Consider the following 22734-nt stretch of genomic DNA (forward strand, 5'->3'; position numbering starts at 1 on the left):
AGTGTGAGATAAATGAGAAGCCTGAGCAAAGGATTGCTAGGTTCTTAGAAGGACTTGATAAAAATATTGCTACTAAGGTTAGAATGCAACCACTTTGGTCATATGATGATATTGTCAACTTAGCACTCAGAGTGGAGAAAATGGGAAAATCTAAGCCTGCCACATCTAAACCAAAACTTGTCTATAGACCCTACACTAGTGTTAAGATTGCTGAGAAACCCAAACCAGTGTCCCAAGCAGGAGGAGACAAGGGGAAAGCACCCATGTTCCCTAAGTCCAACCCACCTCTGACCAAAGAAAAGATTAAATGCTTCCAATGCCAAGGGTATGGCCATTTCAGGAAGGACTGTCCTTCCAAGAGAGCATTGACAGCAATGGAAGTAGAGGAGTGGGAAAGAGAGGGTTCAGTTGAGTATGAGGAGGAGCCAGTGAATGAGGAGACAACCCTTGAGGAGGAACCCAGCCAGAAAATGGTCTTGGCTCATCCTGATACAGGCCATAGTCTGGTTTTATGGAGGGTAATGCACTCTCAACATGCACCATTGGAGAAGGATCAAAGGTCCCTCATTTTCAAGAGTAGATGTACTATTCAGGGTAGGGTATGCAAGTTGATCATTGATGGTGGAAGCTGCACCAATGTAGCATCTGTCACCATGGTTAACAAGCTTAACCTCAGTACCCAGAAGCACCCCAACCCTTACAAGCTCATATGGCTAAACAAAGGAACAGAGGTCAAGGTGGATAAACAATGACTGGTTCCATTTTCAATTAACAATGTTTATAAAGATGAGACATTGTGTGATGTGGTCCCTATGGATGCATGCCACCTACTATTGGGAAGACCATGGGAATTTGACAAGAATTCTATCCGCCAGGGAAGGAGCAATACCTATTCCTTTAAACAAGGCAGCAAAAAGATTACATTAACTCCCTTACCACCTAATCAGTAGAACTATGGGAGTCCAAGTGTGACTGATGGACTTAATAGGGTTTTATTTCTATCTGAAGCAGAAATGGTCAAGGAAATACAACAAGAACAGCTTGTTCTCATCTTGTTGTCCAAAGAGATTTATGAGGATGTAGAGCATCAACTGCCAGCAGAGGTTAGGCCATTACTGGAGCAATACCATGATGTCTTCCCTGCTGAGCTACCTGGTGGATTACCTGCACTGAGATGTATTGAGCACCAGATTAACCTTGTGTCAGGATATGTACTCCCTAACAGGCCTGTATATAGGTGTGATCCTGATGATACAAGAGAATTACAGAAACAAATTGTTGAGCTGATGAACAAGGGATTTTCGAGGGAATCCTTGAGTCCATGTGCTGTCCCAGCACTGTTGGTACCTAATAAAGATGGCACTTAGTGGATGAGTATTGACAGCAGAGCCATCATTAACATCACTGTCAAATATAGGTTCCATATACCTAGACTAGATGACATGCTGGACGAGTTGAGTGGTGCCAGGATCTTTTCTAAAATTGATCTTATGCAAGGTTATCACCAAGTGAGAATCAGGGAAGGAGATGAGTGGAAAACTGCTTTCAAGACTAAGCAAGGGCTCTATGAATGGTTGGTTATGCCATTTGGGTTATCAAATGCCCCTAGCACTTTTATGAGGTTAATGACATAAGTGTTGAGGCCTTGTTTGGGAAGGTTTGTTGTAGTATACTTTGATGACATCCTAATTTACAGCAAGACCACAGAAGAGCATTTGAGCCACCTTGAGAAAGTATTCCAAATTCTGAGAGACAACAAACTGTTTGGGAAATTGGAGAAATGCACCTTCTTGGCATCTGAAATTAAGTTCTTGGGATATATCATCTCTAGGAGAGGGATTTCTGTAGATCAAGATAAGATTGATGCTACTAAGTCTTGGCCAATCCCTAAGAGCATCACTGAAGTTAGAGGGTTCCATGGCCTTGCCTCCTTTTACAGGAGATTTATCAAAAACTTCAGTGTTGTTGCTACCCCTATCACAGAGTGTATGAAGAAAGGAGAGTACAAATGGACTGAGAATGCTCAACAAGCATTCAACTTGATTAAAAGAATGTTGTGTGAGGCACCTATTCTCAGGCTCCCTGATTTCAATTGTTTGTTTGAGGTAGAATGTGATGCCAATGGTATGGGCATAGGAGCTATCTTAATTTAAGAGAGAAAGCATGTGGCTTACTTCAATGAGAAGCTAAGTGGAGCCAAGATGAGTTACTCCACTTTTATGCCATTGTCGGGGCTCTTATGCATTGGAGCCACTATTTGAAGCCAAAACCTTTTGTGTTGTATTCAGACCATAAAGCTTTTAAATACATCAATGGCCAGCACAAGTTAAATCACAGGCATGCCAAGTGGGTTGAGTTCTTACAATCCTTCACATTTTCAAGCAAATACAAATAGGGTAAGCAAAACATTGTTGTTGGTGCACTGTCCAGGAGATATTCATTACTGTCAGTTATGGAGCAGAAAGGTCTTGGGTTTGAGTTCATGAAAGAGCTCTACAAGGATGATCCTGATTTTTATGAAGACTGGTTGGCTCAAACAGAAGGAACTAAGATTCAAGGAACCAAGTTCTTGCTGCAGAAGGGTTTCCTGTTCCATGTGAACAAGCTATGTGTCCCAAGTGGATCATACAGAGATCCGTTGATCAAAGAAGTTCACTCCAGTGGGTTAGGAGGTCATTTTAGGGTCCAAAAGACTCTGGATATCTTGCAGGAACAATTCTACTGGCCCAAAATGATGGGGGGTGTCCAGGTAATGCTCAGGAGGTGCTCCATCTGCCAGCAAGCCAAGAGTTCCTTTCAGGCAGGCCCTTACACACCACTGCCAGTGCCAAACAAACCTTGGGAAGATGTGAGCATGGACTTCATCATAGCCTTACCAAAAACTCAGAGAGGAAATGACTCAGTAATGGTTGTTGTTGACAGGTTCAATAAGATGGCTCATTTCATAGCATGTAAGAAAACTGAGGATGTTGTGAGTGTTGCTGAACTTTACTTCAGTAATATTGTCAAGATACATGGAGTTCCTAAGACCATAGTCTCAGACAGAGATGTCAAGTTCATGAGTTATTTCTGGAAGATATTATGGAAACTTCTCAATACAAGATTGTTGTTCAGCACCTCCCACCACCCACAAACAGATGGCCAAACTGAGGTCACCAACAAAACCTTGGGGAGGATATTGAGGTGCATTGTTAGCAAGTCTTTACAAGATTGGGATTTGAAACTGCCACAAGCTGAGTTTGTTGTCAACAGAGCTCCATCATCTACAACTGGTCACAGTCCATTTGAAGTGGTTTATGGGATCAATCATCTGATGCCCTTAGATCTTTCAAGTGTACCTAAGGAGGAAGTAAATTATGATGCTCAGAAGAGGGTGGAACAGATGCTAAAGCTCCATGAAAATGTCAAGAAATAAATTGAGAATGACAATGACAGGTATAAGAAACAGGCCAAGACTCCTAAACAAAAGAAAGAGTTCATGACAGGTGATCTTTGTTAGGCCTGGAAATTCGCAGATATCCCAGGATGATATTCTACCCCGACCTGACCATCCGGGAGTTAGGACATCAAGCTACCAGGACACAGAGAGAAAGGCGCCAAGCCATGGAGAGGACAACGGTCAAAATGTCAGGACGATATTTGACCAGAAGATTATATTATAGACAAATATTCGCGCAATAATTGGAGCATTAATGGAGAAGATTTAGCAATAAAGGACAACAATTAAGGGAGCAATAATGAGCATTATTCCGGGTAATTAAGGCAGAATATTCAGCATTGATGATGGAAGATCCGGTAGCCGTTCAGCAATGAACTATATAAGAAGCACTTAGATCATTTGCAAAACATAAGATAATACACTAGCAATACTGAAATACAAGCTGAATTATAGATATTGGTGTGAATTATACAATATTATAGTGAAATCCTCTCCTGGCTTGGTGCCCGTGGTTTTTTCCCATTTAAGGGTTTTCCACGTACAAATTCTTTGTCTTATTATTATCTATTTACCTTACTTTATTCTTCTAATTTCACACCCTGTCATACATACTCATGGAGAAGTTTGAGCTAGTTAACCCTACCCTAACCTGATTTCGCCTTGTGAAAAATCCATACAAAATAATTGGCGCCCACCGTGGGGCATCTAGCTCTTTAAAATCTTTTTTCCCTTATCTTACACAAATCCAAATAACCTACAAAATATGGCCCAGCCTACCATTGAAGAACAACTAAATGCAGCCCTCCAACAAATAGCCGAATTGGAAAGCTTAGGTAGCGCAAACTAAGGTTGAGATCCTTTAGTTGAGAGAATATGAGTCAGCTCTGAAACAAAAATTGGAAAAAACCTAAGGAGCAGGCTCTAGATTCCAGCCAGGAACACCATTTGCATCAATTATCAAAAACATTGATTTCTCCAGCTTTGGGAGTCCAAGTGGCTCTAAATTTATCAATGTTGATGGCGATAGTGAGCCAAATAATGACAATGAAAAACCTGATAAATCTGCAGCAGCCATCATGATGGCAGTAGTCCAGGAAATCAAGAAACTAAATGAAAAATTCGTGTAACACCCCAAGTTATTGAGAGTAAGGTTGTCCCACATCGGGGAATTGAGGAGGTTGTGATATGTTTATAAGGGATTCCACCCACCACTTAGTAACAAGGCCATGTGCTTTTGGGCTTAAGTGAGGACAAGTAATGGGCCCAACGGTACATATCCCATCTTATTGGGTTGTGTTACGACCGTGGTGGATCGGGTTGTTATAAATGGTATCAGAGCGACCCTGCGACCGTGTGGTGAGCCCGTGGTCGGGAGTACCTGGTTCACACACCTAGCAGGGGAGGATTCTGGGCTTGGCTACGGTCAAGTTGGGGGCACAACGAGGACGTTGTGTTCTTTAAGTGGGGGAGATTGTAACACCCCAAGTTATTGAGAGTAAGGTTGTCCCACATCGGGGAATTGAGGAGGTTGTGATATGTTTATAAGGGATTCCATCCACCACTTAGTAACAAGGCCTTGTACTTTTGGGCTTAAGTGAGGACAAGTAATGGGCCCAACGGTACATATCCCATCTTATTGGGTTGTGTTACGACCGTGGTGGGTCGGGTTGTTATAATTCGAGAAAATACCTGGAGTTCCTGCCAGCTTGGAAGAAGCTGCCCCTGATAGCTATGCTGATTCGCCTTTTAAAGACGAAATAGCAAGAGTGGATTTGCCTAAAAAGTTTGTGATTCCGTCTATGAAAATTTATGATGGAACCACAGATCCACAGAATCATGTAGCTCTCTATAAACAGAAAATGTTAGCTGCATCTATCCCCAGTGAGTTCAGGCAAGTCTGCATGTGTAAGGGATTCGGGACAACCTTGACCGGACCTACTCTACAATGGTATATCAACCTGCCAACCGGGAGCATCTATTCTTTTGCCAACCTGATCAACAACTTCAACCAGCAGTTTGCAAGCAGCAGGAAGTTGGAGAAACAGTCCAGTGATCTTTACAGGATTACACAGAAGCCAGAGGAAACTCTCAGGGTATTCCTCGCCAGGTTCAATAAAGAGAAAGTGTATATTCCCAGGTGTGATGTTGGAACAGCAGTGGAGGCATTCAGGCAGGGGTTACTACCTCATAGTGACATGTACAATGAACTCACTAAGTATCCCTGCCATACCTTCGAAGATGTCCAGGCTAAGACTCTTGTATATATCAGGCTGGAAGAAGACAAGAGTTACAAAGTCGGATCATCCAGTGGACCAAAAGACTATGAAAAAAGCAATAGGAAGAGCAACAAAGGAAACAATTACAGACCTACTCCATATTCTAGGCCAGACCATTCAGAAGTCAACCTGGCACATGAGTATCAAGGTAAGGCTAAAGTTTTTCCGCCTATTTCTAAGCATAACTTCAGTGTTGATATTGCAGGATTGATCCAGAGACTTGACAACATAGGACCAGTAGTCAGATGGCCTAGGAAGGTGGAAAATCCCAACCCAAGGAGAGACAACTCCAAATGGTGTGAATTCCACATGGACATTGGACATACAACTGACGATTGCTTCACTCTGAGAAAAGAAGTGGCTTATCTATTGAAATCCGGATATCTAAAGGACCTGATCAAGACGAAAGACAGAAATGCAGACCAGGGCAAAGAGAACCATGAGCGTAAATAGGATCGCAGCCTTCCTCCACCACCCCAATCTATGAAGTGAAATTCATATCTGGTGGATCAGAAATTTGCGGCCTGACCAGTTCCGCAGCAAAAAAGATAGCCAGGACACCAAGGATTACATCACCTTGTAAACCGGATCAGGTCCCAACAATCACTTTTAGTGATTGTGACCTGGTAGGAATTCCTTATGTACATCATGATGGCCTAGTAATTTCTATGCAGATTGGAACCGTTGCAGTAAGAAGGATCCTAGTAGATGGAGGCAGCTCGGTGATCCTGATCATGCTTGATGTACTGAAAGCCACCAAAAAATCCAGCGTTTTGGTAGGGTTCAGGGGAGAAACAAGAAGCACTTTAGGAGAAATTCATCTTCCAACTTATGTTGAAGGAGTCTCATCCTATGAGATATTTGGAGTCCTGGATTGATTGTCATCATACAATGCAATCTTGGGTAGGCCCTGGATCCACAATGTTAAAGTTGTGCCATCAATCTACCATCAGTGTATCAAAGTACCAGCGGATTGGGGCATAGCCACAATCAAAGGAGAACACAAGACAGCCCAAGAATGCTATACAGCAGCCTTGAAACCATCCAAGGCAGGTAAGTCTCTCGCATAGCAATTACCGTACCCTGTCAGGAGTACTTATATAACACCTCCCAAAATGGAAACAGATCAGGTAATCCTAGACCCTGAGTATCCTGACAGATATGTTCTAGTAGGATCTGACGCCCCAGATTGTGTCAGGCCAGAACTGGTAAAATTCCTTAAGAATAAATCATCTTGGTTTGCTTGGTCTCGTTTTGATATGACTGGAATTAGTGCTGATATAATTACACACAAGCTTAACATTGATCAATCTTTTAAGCCTGTGCAACAGAAAAGACGAAAATTTGCCCCTGAAAGAAATGCAATAGTCAACGAGGAAGTGGAAAAACTTCTGGATATGGGAATGATCAGGGAAGTAATGTACCCTGAATGGCTAGCTAACGTGGTTGTTGGTGTTGTTGTAAAACTCGTCGTCAAAAGTTACTCAACCAAAACAATATTTATAACTTCACAAACTACTCTTAGTAAAGAGGCAAGTCAAGGTCGGATCCCAAGGGACGGGTATTGATGTAGGATTTTAAATTGCAAATGGTTGTGTCTAAGGATGTCACAATTTGGGTTGAGATAGGAGATCAACTAAACTAATCAATAATATAAAAGTTGAGCAATAAAAACAAGCAAGATGATTAAAATGAGATGTAAACAATTGATTAAAAGCACTAGGGTGTCATGGGTTCAAAGGGGATTCATGGGATTTGATCATACAAACATATTCTCTACTAGTTGCAAGCACTTATTGTTGTGATGTGATCGAGTTAGTGTATATCTTACAATCCCTAAGAAGGTTTGGGTCCCGGAGCCGAATCGATTAGATTGTACAACACCTACAAGTCGACCTAATCCTTCCTATCCAACTATATGCATAGTCTAATGAGACTCGAGTTGGTTTATGTCTTACAAGTCTTATTGAAAACATAAGTGATGGGTAAAAAATGCAAGGATTCATAGGCTCGCATTTCATCAAACATAACATGTGCATAAGTTGGAATCACAACAAGCAAGCAAATTAATTATGAAAACATATTAGATTAAGCATGAATCAATCCCCATGTTGGTTTTCCCTAATTCCCCATTAACCCTAGCTAAGGAAACTACTCACTCATTATCAAGTTTAACATGCTAACAAGGTTGTCAATCATACTAGCAAGGCAAAACATGATTAACAAATGAAAATGATTAATAATTAAAAGGATTAAGGGAGAATTATACCTATGAAGATGATTCCAAATAATAAAGCAAAGAATAATAGAAGTACTTGATGATTGATGGAAGGTTGTCAATCCTCCAAATAAACCCAAATAATCTTCTAATTACCCAAAATAAATAATGAACAATAGAGAAATTAAGGAAAGATTAAGGAATGAGATTTGTATTAAGACTAGATTAAGAGTTGATTACAAGATTAAGATGAGATTACTAATTGATTACAACTTGATTAAGAGAGTATTAAGATTTCTTGCTAATCTAGGTAGTACAAAGGGTTATTTATACTAAAGATTGGGTACAAAGATTAGGGTTAACAAGGGCTTAAATGACTATTAAGACCCTTAAGAAAAGTTGAGGAAGTGCTCCTCTCCAAGGAGATATGCATCTCCGTTTTGCTAGTCCCACATAGATATGCTCGTCCCGAGCCTCTTGGAAGCTGGCACGGTGGTTCCTGTAAGGAGATCCGAGCGGATCATTAGGGGAGACGCTCGGATCCTTTGGCTTCAAGACGAACGTCTTGCTGTCGGGACGCTCGGATTGCTGGGCAGGGAGACGCTCGGGTTGGCAGCAATCCGCTCGGATCTTGGGTCAGACACTTTTCTTCTCTTCTTTCCTCAACAATCCGCGGGGATCTTGTTGAGGATGCAAGGATCCTTTCATCATTACCCATTCAAATTTATTATCTACATGGGCCTTCTAGTATCATCTTCCCTTTGATGCTTGGTCATTGAATGCGATCAATTTAGCTCCATTTTGCCTTGAAAATGCAGGGTTTGCACTCCTCTCCTACCAAGGAAACAAAACCTCAAATAATATGCAAAATAGGAAACTAAAGATAGTAAATGACCCAATTATGCACTATAATGCATAGGAACGAGGCTAATTCGGGGACTAAATGTGTTCAAATATAAGTCACATCAAACATCCCCAAACCGAACCTTTGCTCGTCCCGAGTAAAGAGGTGACAAAAACTAGGACCCTTATTCAAACTAACCTACTAATATAGCCGATGTGAGATAATTAGCGGGTCTCACTCTCCCCCTTCAACTCACAATAAGACAACCATGAGGTAGACCTTCTTACAAGGCAAGGTGGGGCTTGCCAAAATAGCGACACATCCAAGCATTAAAGCACACAAAACAAGAAATGGATGCATCTACAAAAATGAATAGCCACTTTCCTCATCTAAGTGGCGGAAATTATCTAAAAGGTAAGCAATCTAAGGGTATATATTCCATTATAGATATGGTTTCTTCAAACTACTAAGCCTAGAAGGATACCAATAAATCACCTCCAAGTTGTGTCAAGCTAGGGTACCTTTGTCCTTAATTATTAAAAACTTTCGTCAAGAGTAGTCTCCCTATGGTGTTAGGAACACTGGAGGATCGCGGAATTCCCCTTCTTGCCTAGACAAGAAGAAGGGTCGTCCCCTCTCTACCATGACAAAAGTGGATACGATGGAAAAGGGATCAATAGAACTTGATTTTCATATAGGAGTTTGCTTTTTGTTATTGTTCCCCCCCCCCCCCCCCCAATTTCTTGTGGCATTTGACATTTTGAGAACATTTCTTTTGCCATTTCTTTGATGTTTAGTATTTTCAACACTTGACAATTTTTCAACTTTTTCTTGCATTTCTTTTGAACATTTTCAAAGTCACCCCATTTGTAGTGAGGGTGCTTATATTTGAAGCATAGGAGTTTTCATTTTTGTTACTCCTCTTTTCTTTTGATGCAATTGTAAACTTTTTCTTTTCATTCCAATTCTTGAACTCAAATTTGAACAATTTTTGTGCCCATTCCCTTTTGTTGACAAAATGTGGTAGAATATGGAAGATGGTTGCATGGTTTCAAGGGTCACCTTGGAATAAACGGTAGCCAAGGAGTTATCACACCAGAAGGTACTTTTGACTAGGCCTTAATCCATGGGTCAAAGGATACTAGCATGACACATCCTAGAGTGTTTTACAAGTATTCTAACAAGCAAAGTCTTAAGAAGAAAAAGTATCTACAAGGGCCTATATACACTTGTCAAAATTCCCAAATAGATGCTTTCACAAAAATTTTCCTAAATGCAACTATATGCCATGATGTAACTAACATTTATACATCCTAATGCATATGCTTCTACCAACTAGTATGCCATATAATCTAAATGCAATTCTATAATCACATTGTTTGTACCGCATCAATCAAAATAAAGCCACATATTCATTAACATAAAGAGGAGAAAGGAGATTGGAAAGATCATACCATGCGGTCTTCAATATCCTCATGTCTCAGATGTGGCGTAGTCTTTCAATGTGAAAAAGGATGAACAAACACAATATATACAAACACAATATATACAAGACTACACTATGAAGGAAATGAACATGTTTTTGTGTTTTTCAAATTTTCAAATTTTTATGGTTTTATGATTATGAAATAAAAAGACATGTTTTTGTATTTTTCAAAAATTTTCAATTTTTATCATTTTTGTTTAGAAAGTCATGTTAGAATTTCTCATCCCCACAGTAGTATGGGCATTGTCCTCAATGGTCAATACGATAGGAAATTATGCAAGCTATATGAAAATGCATGATTTCTAAATGCGAACTATATGACATATAAACAAGTGATGCAACTACACTATATTATATGATGCATGAGTTTTTGTTTGGTTGGAGAGCATAATTTAAATTAACTCCTAATGCATATGCATAAACTTCCCCGAACCAAAATAGACATTATTTCTAATGTCAAAAATTGGGAGAGTTCATGTATAAGGATGCTATGCATGAAACTACAATTGTCATTTTGGATTTTACATGGTGGGAACAATGAAGATACTCATGATCAAGAATAGAAATATATGAAAACAAGGGAAATGAGCAAATCTAAAGGAGGTGTAGGAAACTTACAAAGTATTGTGGCATCCTCCCGAGAGCTTGATAATCCTCAATCATCGCCCATGGCGGTGTCACTCCCATCTCCATCATCATCTCCGACTTCCTCACTAGCATCGTCATCCTCATCTACCTCCATAGACCCGGAGGTTTCACCACTTTCACTTGAGCTCTCTTCTTCTTCCTCACTACCATCTTATTCTTCACCTTATTCATTCTCTTCATTTCCTTCATCTTCATTTCCACCACTCTCAACAACAACCTCCTCTTCACCCAAGCTAACACCCCTAGAAGCACTAGGAAAGAAAACTTCCCTATCCGCCCAACTAGGCAAAGGACAAGATGGGTCAAGAAGTCCTTCCCTAGCTAGATGTAAGAGAGGTGTATATTGTGCTCTATATGCATCGACTCGATCCTCATGGGCTTGCTTGTGCATTTGTTGCATCAAAAGAGTCAAGTAATCATTCCCCGCCGTAACATTTTCGGGTCGAAACTCATGGTAGGTGAATGGGTAGGGTGGAGTGATAATAGAGGAGGAGGGCTCGACAATGTCCTCCCTTTGGTGTTGTATTATGTAATCGGCTTCCTCGGAGAGTGGGAGAAGGTAGTGTGCCCTATGGACATTGAGTCGGCAAATTTTGTTTGGTAAAGTGTAGGACTTGGCATCTTTTGTTAACCACCCGAATTTGTTGTCAAGTGTGTCATTCTTGACCCAATGGAATTTGTGAACCATAGTGGCTAAATCAATGAGGTGGCCTTCCTTAACCGGTTTATAAGTACCATCTTTGTTGAAGTCCCGGTTGAAGTGTTTTGCCAACCAAGTTACCAATCCCCAATTTACTATAAAGGCCGCACCTTCCTTGCCATGATCAATATTAAGCCACCTCTCAATTAAAAGTTGAAGAATATTGTACTTTGTGGTGAACTTTCTATCAACATTCAAGGTCGACTCGAGATAGATAAAATCAAGTTCGATGAAGTGGTTTGTTCCCTTCCTAGCAATCAAAGTGTGCCCAACAACCTTGTGTCACACCCTTATGCCCGGATGATGGACATAAAGGGCACGTCAATCATGGTAAGACGTAAACTTTCTTCCGGTAATAGCCTTCCATAAAGGAGCGGGATCATATTTTGTTACGAGTTTCTTCACATAGGTCGAGTCATTGCTAAGGCCAAAAACTTTACCAAACTCACCAAAGGACATTTTCCTATCAACATTCTCAAGGCGGAATTCAATATTCGTTCGAGTCTCCACCCTTGTAACTTTTAATGAGCTTAAAAACTCCAAGGTGAAGGATGAGTAGGTCAATTCTTGCATATTAAATAAAGTAAGAAATCCCATGAACTCGAAGAAATTCTTGGTTTGTTCAAAGACACCCAATTTGGTCAAGGTCTCTTGGCATATAAACTTGGTGGGTAAGATAGATTTCTTAGCAAGGGATACAAATTTCTTCCTATGAGCATCGGATGTGAAAATTACCTCCGGATAATCATGTAGTTGCTCAACAACCGGAGTAGAAGTAGTAGTTTCCACCATAGGAGTCTCTTGAATCTCCATCCTTGCACTTTGAACCACCAAAGCTTTGGAAGCTTGAAGAGCTTGTTGCCTTTTTGAGAGATTCTTCTTTGGAAGTGCCTTGTTTCCACCTTTTATCCTAGCCATCTTCTCCTTGTATGTAGAAACACCCAAAGATTTGCTTGAATTCCTCAAGTTTCAATAAGACCCAAATCGATTTAGGAAATTCGAATTTTGCCTTTGTACCCTAGAAAATCGATTCAAACTTTGAGGATTTTGGTGTTTTAATTGCTTGTTGTTGACAAAGGAGTGATTTGTTTGAGTTTTGAGGGAGTTTGGAATTGATTTGGGTGAATTTGGTTGAGAAAATTGATTTTAATGGATGGAGGGATTGAGGGTTTTGAGGGTTCTGGAGATGTGTTTGTGTTTTGAATGAGTAAAATGAAATGGGAAAGGGGGGTTTTAATCCCGTTATCTTTAAATTTCAGCAGGGGAGACGAGCGTCTTGTGGTCGGGACGCTCGGATTCTCTGTCAGCTGTTTCCGAAAAGAAAGCCCGTGCTGAGACGAGCGTCTTTTGCAGGAGACGAGCGTCTTTCTAAAGGGAGACGAGCGGATTCTATTGAGGACGCTCGGATTCTTGGTCAGGGAGAAATCCCAGATTGTAATAGAAGCAGGACGAGTGGATTGTTTGAGACGAGTGGATTCCTTTAGGAGACGCTCGGATCTTTAGTCAGATAAAATTTTCCTTTCCACCTCTCTCAGGACGAGCGTTTTTCTCCCAGGACGCTCGGATTTTTCATCCAGGACGAGCGGATTGCTGTCGGGCCGCTCGAATTATCCCTGTACCTCACGGATTCAGCTCCACCTGTGGGTATTCATATGACCCATGTCATTTACTCTTCATTCCTTTGGTCTTCATTGTGGGGGCACTACGAAGGCTTGGATAGCCTAGGCAATTGCTATCCCCACACTATGTCAAAACACTACACATCAATAAACAAATAAGTCCCTCCCTCACTTTCTCTCAAAATGAAAATCTTGATCAAGGCATAAAAATACAAATCCAAAATTGACAAAAACGCAATACAATAAGTAAAATGCAAGTTAAGGGGTTAGAATATTTACAAGTGGTGGTTTAGGGATGACTCCACCAATCTCTCATCCATGTATGAGATTTCAAGGGGGCATAGCCAAGGTGTTGTTGATGTTGCTCAACACCTTGAAGAAGTAATCGAAGGCTTGTTCATTGTCATTATAAAAATCTTCAATGGATCTTTGCACATTGTGTTCTTCATTGTGGTGACTTGAGTGGAAATGGTCACCAAATCCTTGGTCTTGGGTCATAGCATTACCAATATAAGGGTTGACTAACCCTTTAAACTCATTATCCTATAGACCGCATACTTCATCTACTTGTTCCCCAATAGTATCATGAGTTGATGAGAACAACTCTTCTTTCTTCTTGTCATTATGGCCAATGAGGCCTTCTTCTTCTCTTGTCATGAGTGGTGGTGAGCTATTCAAGCTCTCATTCTTGTTGAAACATTCTTGCTCTTTGGATGGAGCATCTTGGAGATTACCCATTTTATTCTCCTATATGGGTGGTGATTCTTTACCCATATCTTGTTCTTTGCATTGAGATGCCAACTTCTTCCTATCACTTTCTCGGGTATAATGATCAACCATGAAACATGGCTCATGTAGTCGGGGAGCTCTCATTGTCTTGTCAAGATTAAAAGTGATTGTTTCATCTCCCACTTCAAGTGTGAGCTCTCCATGTTTCACGTCAATCACCGCTCCCGCGGTGTGTAAGAAAGGTCTTCCTAAAATGATAGGAATGTTGGAGTCTTCCTCCATGTCAACAATAACAAAGTCCACCGGGATGAAGAACTTGCCAATTCTTACCGGCACATCCTCCCATACCCTAAAGGTGTCTTCATTGATCGATCCGCCATTTGAAGTGTGATATTAGTGCACTTGAGCTCTCCCATTCCTAGCATCTTGCACACCGAGTATGGCATGACACTCACACTTACCCCAATGTCACGTAGAGCTTTGTTGATTGTAGTATCGCCAATGGTGCATGGAATAGAGAAACTTCCCGGATCCTTTAGTTTTGGAGGTGAACTTCCTTGTAGGATGGCACTACTCACCTTAGTGAAAGCAATAGTCTCGAGCTTTCGGATGGATTTCTTCTTTGTAAGAATATCTTTCATGTATTTCGCGTAGGCCGGAACGTGATTGATCAATTCCGTAAATGGAATTGAGACTTCAAAGATTTTCAAAATCTCCATAAACTTTCCAAGTTGTTCATCAAACTTAGGCTTAGTTTGACGACTTGGAAATGGAAGTCGAATCACAATAAGCTCTTTCTCCTTAGCCTTCTCTTCATTATCCTTTGAAACTTCTTGAATGGTGGGTTCTTCTTCCCTAGAGTTTTCCACAACTCTTTCCTTGTCACTAGCATTCACAACATCTTCATCAACGGGCCTCTTTGGCCCTTCATACCTCGTACCACTCCTCAAATGGATGGCACTCACCGACTCATGTCTTGGGGGATTACCTTGAGGTGGCAATTGCCCCTTTTGTCTTTGTGAACTAGAAGATGCTAATTGAGACATTTGGGTCTCCAACATCTTTGTGTGAGCTAGTATGTTGTTAATGGTGATGTCTTTTGCTTGGCTATCCGTTTGCATTTGAGTGAAAAACTCTTGTTGGTTCTTTTGCATTTGGAGGACCGCTTTTTGAACATCAAAACCTTGGTCATTTGTTTGATTGTATGGAGGTTGATTTTGATAACTTTGGTTTTGATTGTAAAAGGGTCTTTGAGCTTGGTTTCTCATTGGAGGTGGGGTGTATGTTGGATGAGGGTTTTGAACATTTTGACTTTTGTATGAAAGATTGGGATGGAATTTGGTGTTTTCATTGTAATAGTTGGAATAAGGGGTGCCACTTCTGTATGCTTGGAAAGCATTCACTTGTTCACTTGTTCCCCTACATTCACTTTGGTCATGTCCCAAAGTCCCACAACTCTCACATACTCCACTTCGAATTGATGATGATGCTACCATAGCATTAACATGTTGCTTGGGTGATTTGGAGGCCTCTTCAAGTTTAGCCATGGCCTTCTCAAACTTCAAATTAATGGTGTCAATATGAGCACTAAGTTGAGCACCCAATTGAGTAATAGAGTCCACCTCATGCTTTCCTCCTCTAGTAGCCTTCCGAGGTCTACTATATTGTGAGTTATGGACCGCCATTTCTTCAATCTTGTTCCATGTTTAATTGTCATCAACTTCGGTAAACATACCATTTTATCCCATATTGAGAATGTTTCGGGAGTCTTCATATAGACCATTCCAAAATTGTTGTACAAGGAACCACTCGCTAAGTCCATGGTCTGGACAAGATCGACAAGTGTCCTTGAATCTCTCCCATGCTTCATACAAATATTCCTCGTCCCTTTGTTTGAACCCGGTGATTTGGGCTCTCAACATGTTAGTCTTTTCCGGAGGATAGAATTTCTTGTAGAAAGCAAGTGCCAATTTCTTCCAGGAGTCAATACCAAGAGTAGCCTTATCTAGGCTCTTCAACCATTGTTTCGCGGAACCAATCAAAGAAAAAGGAAATAAGACCCATCGAATTTGGTCTTGAGTAACTCCGGTTTGAGAAATCGCATCACAATAGTCGCAAAAAGTCTCCATATGAGAATGAGGGTCTTCACTAGGCATCCCCCCAAATTGACTTCTCTCAACTAGTTGAATGAATGCGGATTTGGCAATGAAATTACCGGTTAATTGTTGTGGTGTAGGAGTATCATTTGGTAGGTTCTCCTCAATTGGTACGGAATGTGATGAAAATTTAGGCATTGTGAGTTGATTTTGTGGTTGGTTTATCCTCTCCTTCTCTTGCAAAAGGTTTGGTAAACTCAATATTATTTGGTTGAATGTCCACAATATCACCAATACCTCTCAAAGTATTTCTAGCAAGTCTTCTGTTGTTGGTCAAAGTTCTTTAAATTGCAAGATCAATGGGTAACAAGTTACCTTGTGATCTCCTAGATATGCAAAATATCAAACAACTCGAAAACAATTAGAACAAACCTTGAGGAGTTTAACTTCCCCAAGGTAAAGAAAGACACAACTAAAAACAATTTAAAGAAAATCAAATCAAGTTAACCATGTCCCCAGCAACGGCGCCATTTTTGGCGTTGTTGTAAAACTCGTCGTCAAAAGTTACTCAACCAAAACAATATTTATAACTTCACAAACTACTCTTAGTAAAGAGGCAAGTAAAGGTCGGATCCCAAGGGACGGGTATTGATGTAGGATTTTCAATTGCAAATGGTTGTGTCTAAGGGTGTCATAATTTGGGTTGAGATAGGAGATCAACTGAACTAATCAATAATATAAAAGTAGAGCAAAAAAAACAAGCAAGATGATTAAAATGAGATGTAAACAATTGATTAAAAGCACTAGGGTGTCATGGGTTCATAGGGGATTCATGTGATTTGATCATACAAACATATTCTCTACTAGATGCAAGCACTTATTGTTGTGATGTGATCGAGTTAGTGTATATCTTACAATCCCTAAGAAGGTTTGGGTCCCGGAGCCGAATCGATTAGATTGTACAACACCTACAAGTCGACTTAATCCTACCTATCCAACTATATGCATAGTCTAATGAGACTCGAGTTGGTTTATGTCTTACAAGTCTCATTGAAAAGATAAGTGATGGGTAAAAAATGCAAGGATTCATAGGCTCGCATTTCATCAAACATAACATGTGCATAAGTTGGAATCACAACAAGCAAGAAAATTAATTATGAAAACATATTAGATTAAGCATGAATCAATCCCCATGTTGGTTTCCCCTAATTGCCCATTAACCCTAGCTAAGGAAACTACTCACTCATTATCAAGTTTAACATGCTAAAAAGGTTGTCAATCATACTAGAAAGGCAAAACATGATTAACAAATGAAAATGATTAACAATAATTAAAAGGATTAAGGGAGAATTATACCTATGAAGATGATTCCAAATAATAAAGCAAAGAATAATAGAAGTACTTGATGATTGATGGAAGGTTGTCAATCCTCCAAATAAACCCAAATAATCTTCTAATTACCCAAAATAAATGATGAACAATAGAGAAATTAAGGAAAGATTAAGGAATGAGATTTGTATTAAGACTGGATTAAGAGTTGATTACAAGATTAAGATGAGATTACTAATTGATTACAACTTGATTAAGAGAGTATTAAGATTGTTTGCTAATCTAGGTAGTACAAATGGGTATTTATACTAAAGATTAGGTACAAAGATTAGGGTTACCAAGGGCTTAAATGACTATTAAGACCCTTAAGAAAAGTTGAGGAAGTGCTCCTCTCCAAGGAGATGCACATCTCCGCTTTGCTAGTCCCACATAGATATGCTCGTCCCGAGCCTCTTGGAAGCTGGCACGGTGGTTCCTGTAAGGAGATCCGAGTGGATCATTAGGGGAGACACTCGGAGCCTTTGGCTTCAAGACGAGCGTCTTGCTGTCGGGACGCTCGGATTGCTGGGCAGGGAGACGCTCGGGTTGGCAGCAATCCGCTCGGATCTTGGGTCAGACACTTTTCTTCTCTTCTTTCCTCAACAATCTGCGGGGATCTTGTTGAGGATGCAAGGATCCTTTCATCATTGCCCAATCTACTTTATTATATACATGGGCCTTCTAGTATCGTCTTCCCTTTGATGCTTGGTCATTGAATGCGATCAATTTAGCTCCATTTTGCCATGAAAATGCAAGGTTTGCACTCCTCTCCTACCAAGGAAACAAAACCTCAAAGAATATGTAAAATGGGAAATTAAAGATAGTAAATGACCCAATTATGCACTGTAAAGCATAGGAACGAGGCTAATTCGAGGACTAAATGTGCTCAAATATAAGTCACATCAGTTGTTGTGCAGAAAAAGAATGGTAAATGGAGAGTCTGTGTAGATTACACTGACCTGAACAAGGCCTGCCCTAAGGATCCATTTCCCTTGCCGCATAGCGATGCCATGGTAGATGCCACAGCAGGCCATGAGATGCTGACCTTCATGGATGCCTCTAGTGGATTCAACCAAATAAAAATTCACCCTCCTGACCAGGAGTACTGCATTCATTACAGAACGAGGCATATACTGTTACACAGCCATGCCTTTCGGTCTGAAGACTGCAGTTGCAACGTACCAGCGCCTGGTCAACATGATATTCAAGGATCAAATAGGTGATATCATGGAATTCTATATAGATGGCATGGTAGTAAAATCTAAAAATGTTGAAGATCATGTGAAGCGTTTGGAAGTAGCATTCTAAATATTGGAAAAATACAACATGAAGCTCAACCCTGCAAAATGCCACTTTGGAGTCTCTGCATGTAAGTTTCTTGGTTACATGGTGACAAAAAGACTCATAGAGGCCAGTCCGGGGCAAAAAAAAGCTATCCTAGAACTTCAGTCACCCAAGTCTGTCAAGGATATTCAGAAATTGACAGGCCGGGTAGCTGCCCTGAACCGGTTTATATCAAGATCCTTTAAAAGGTGTATGACATTTTAACCTGCTCAGAAAAAATAAACAGTTTCATTGGACGGATGAAAATGAAGCAGCCTTTCAAGACTTAAAATCATATCTATCATCTCCACCCTTACTGGCTAAACCAGAGAAAGTAGAACCTCTGTCAGTATACCTGTCTGTCACTGACACAACAGTAAGTGTAGTCCTGGTAAAGGAACAAGAGGGCCAGCAACATCCTGTTTATTATGTAAGTAAAAGCCTGTTGGATGCCGAAATGAGGTATGGATTACTTCAGAAATATGTTTTAGCTTTAATTATGTAATATGCTATGTTACATCCTTACTTTGAATGTCACCCCATCATAGTCATGACCAACTTACCCATAAAATCTGTCCTACGCAAGCCTGGATTGTCAGGTATGATGGCCAAGTGGTCGGTTCAGCTTAGTACATATGATATTTCCTTTGAACCCAGGACAACGATTAAATCACAGGCCTTAGCAGACTTTGTGGCTGATTTCAGCCCTAACCTAGAGCCTGACCTGAAAAAAGAAGTTAACCAATTAGAAAATAAGACCCCAGACCAAGAATGGACTTTATTCATAGATGGGGCATCCAATGCCAGGGGAACAGGGTTAGGATTAGTGCTTAAAGCGCCATAGGGAGACGTGATAGCTCAGGCTATAAGCTGTGAGTTCAAAGCTACCAACAATGAAGCAGAATATGAAGCCCTGATAGCAGGCTTAAAGGTATGTCTAGACCTCGGTGTTCAAAACCTAAAGGTAAAAACTAATTCACTTTTAATTGCTAATCAAATAAAGGGAATTTATACAGCTAAGGATGCAAAAATAATTTCGTACTTAGAATATGCAAAGAACCTTACCGCTAAATTTGCTTTATTTGATATAGATCAAATACCAAGAGACCTGAACACGCAGGCTGACGCTTTGGCCAGCCTAGGTTCAAATTTTACCCCGGCAGTTTTCGATAAAATATCAATTGTTTATTTATTAGAGCCAGCTATTAGTAAAACCGAACAGGTTAACCCTGTCAATCGAGATAATAGTTCTTGGACCAAACCTTATTATGATTTGTTCCTTCAAGGAATACTACCTCAGGGAAGGCATGAAGCAAGGGCTTTTAAGATTAGAGCTTCAACCTATACTATTATCAATAACACTTTATTTAAGAGGTCGCAGGCCGGACCATATTTGAGATGTTTAGAACCTGATGAAGCTAAACAAGTACTCCAAGAAAAACACGATGGACACTGTGGCAACCATAAAGGAGGAAAGAGCCTGGCAAGTAAAGTACTCAGGACAGGCTACTACTGGCCAACACTGAGGGCTGATTGCTTAGAATACTGTTCAAAATGTGAAGCCTGTCAAGTTCATGCACCAATAATACATCAGCCATCTGAACTTCTTCACTCAATTTCTGCACCCTGGCCATTCATGAAATGGGGCATGGATATTGTAGCGAAGTTGCCTGTAGCTCCAGGACATAAAGTATTCATGTTGGCTATCACTGATTAATTCTCCAAATGGATCGAAGCTGACTCTTTTAGGCAGGTAACCGAAAAGGAAGTAATATCCTTCATCAGGACGAATATTATCTGCAGATATGGAGTTCCATCAGAGATAGTATGTGACAACGGAACCCAATTTGTGGGGAAAAAGACTAAAACATTTTGCCAAGAATGGAATATTAACCTGGTCACATCAACCCCTGAATATCCAAAAGCTAATGGTCAGGCTGAATCCAGCAACAAGGTAGTTATAAGCTGCTTAAAGAAGAAACTGAAGAGAAAACGAGGGAGATGGGCTGAAGAACTCCCACTAGTGCTATGGGCAGACAGGACAACTCCAAAGACACCGACAGGCCAAACACCCTATTCTTTGGTGTATGGCTGTGAAGCTGTCATCCCTGCAGAAGTTCGGATACCAACATCAAGATATAGCCTGAACAATGTCGAAGCAAACAGCAGCCAAATGCAAGATAACCTAGTTTTGACAGAAGAACTACGAGACGCTGCCAAAATCAGGCTGGCATCATATCAACAAGCAGTAGCCAGAACTTACAACAAAAATGTCAGGATTAGAGTCTTCAGGGAAGGAGACCCTGCCCTACGAAAAGTTTTTTCAAACAAAAAAGAAAAATCAGCAGGAAAGCTTGCCCCTACATGGGAAGGCCCTTACTTAATTGACTCAATCGTCGAACGAGGAGCATACAGGCTCCAAACACTAGAAGGAGAAATGATCCCAAGATCTTGGAATGTAACACATTTGAAATTATTCCATGTATAAATTCTATGTCAGGCCCAAATCAGGTAAAAAACTATATCTTTACTATCAGTGATTCAACCTGACGTGCTATCTGAAAAACTACATGTTTCATATGTTCTATGTGCAATCCATGTCTATATATGCAACTAACCCAATTTCTCTTATTTTTGAATCCTGAACAATTATACATGATAAATGTTTATATGCATAAATATTCAGGATTGAGGGCTACTCTACTGTACATCAGACTTCCCATTTATGTACTTTTTTTAAAAAAAAAAACTTTTGCACTTAACTGTGCCTAAAGAGTTGGTAACCATCACCGGATACAGTAAATAGTAGGACCAATCAGGCATGAAATAATTGCCTGACCTGACTAAATTTGCTGCATACATCTAAACCGGCTGGACGCAGCAAGACGGTACAACGGTGTTTTATCCCGACCATCAATCTAACAAGCCCTCCTGTCAGGCCGAGTAGCAAGCCCTCCTGTCCGGCAGGGGACATAAGCCCTCCTGTCAGGCCGGTTCTCCCACCCCTTCAACCATTATGGCAAAAACCATACATCGTTGAATTACTTACGATGGCTTCAATCGCAGGACAGGTTCAAAAATCTAACAGGTTAACAGAATCAAGATTGAAACGGGGTTCACAGGCTCAAAAGAAAACCAAAAACAACGAAACATCTGGAAATAAGCAAAATAAGCCAGTAGAGGCCATTACCATAATAAAGCCCTTACCCCCTGGGGCAAAGGCACCAAAATATTCGTCAAGGCCAGGGATAACCTCCCTGACCCACTCAAGAAGCAAGAAAATAAGATTGTTTGCCCAGGGACACCCCCCTGAATGGGCCAATACCATCAAAGAAATTTAAAATTACTGCTCCCCTTTGGAAACAGTACCAACGCTTCCACTCTTGGCCTGATCAGCCTCAGCATCAACATCCTGCTCCCCTGGATAATCAATCTCCTGTTTATTGCCCATGTTATGAAGGTCAGGATACTTAGAAGCATCGAAGGCCATCTCAGCTTTAGGGTTCCAATTTGCCCTGGCCTCCACAGGCTCCGACATAGCAGCCATTTTCCCCTTGATATAAAAGTACAGGGAGGCATCGTCAAGCTTGAACTCCAAATCATCCCTCTCCAGGGTAAGCTCCTCATTGTTGTCCAACGCCTCCTGCAAAAGTTGCTTGCTTGAGCCTGCCTCAGCCTTGGCAGCATCCCTCTCAGCCTGCACCTTTGCCAAATCAGCAACCCTTGCAGCCAGGTCAGCCCGAGCAAAATTCAGTTCAGACTTCAGCCTATCATAATCTGATCTCATAAGATTAATCCTGGCCACCAAAGAAGTAGCCTGATAAGCGTTATGGAGACAGGCTGCAGCACCCTGAACAGAAACAAGAATAGTATAAGTATTATGTTATAATAGTAATAAACACCTCCCTGACTGGGGCAGACAGATCGACCTCCTCCACTTTCCTCTTCTGGGCTGCTGAACTTGTTTCAACGGGGGCAACAGGAGTAG

At 40.8% G+C, this 22734-nt stretch overlaps 1 protein-coding gene and 1 non-coding gene across 2 annotated transcripts; both read left to right on the forward strand.

Annotated features, from left to right (window-relative positions):
• Window positions 1-3603: 3603 nt before the first annotated feature.
• On the forward strand, window positions 3604-6168 carry LOC141618320 (uncharacterized). The gene is made up of 4 exons (XM_074435421.1): window positions 3604-3626; window positions 5145-5334; window positions 5452-5697; window positions 5932-6168. Exons 1-4 carry the CDS (start codon window positions 3604-3606, stop codon window positions 6166-6168), a joined length of 696 nt encoding a protein of 231 aa, XP_074291522.1.
• A 9606-nt stretch (window positions 6169-15774) lies between these two features.
• LOC141625604 (small nucleolar RNA R71) lies at window positions 15775-15881 on the forward strand. The gene has a single exon (XR_012535375.1). It is a non-coding gene; the product is annotated as a small nucleolar RNA R71 (small nucleolar RNA).
• The last annotated feature ends 6853 nt before the right edge of the window (window positions 15882-22734 follow it).

The sequence above is a fragment of the Silene latifolia genome, chromosome X (genome assembly GCF_048544455.1).
Source record: "Silene latifolia isolate original U9 population chromosome X, ASM4854445v1, whole genome shotgun sequence".
NCBI classification, from domain to species: domain Eukaryota; kingdom Viridiplantae; phylum Streptophyta; class Magnoliopsida; order Caryophyllales; family Caryophyllaceae; genus Silene; species Silene latifolia.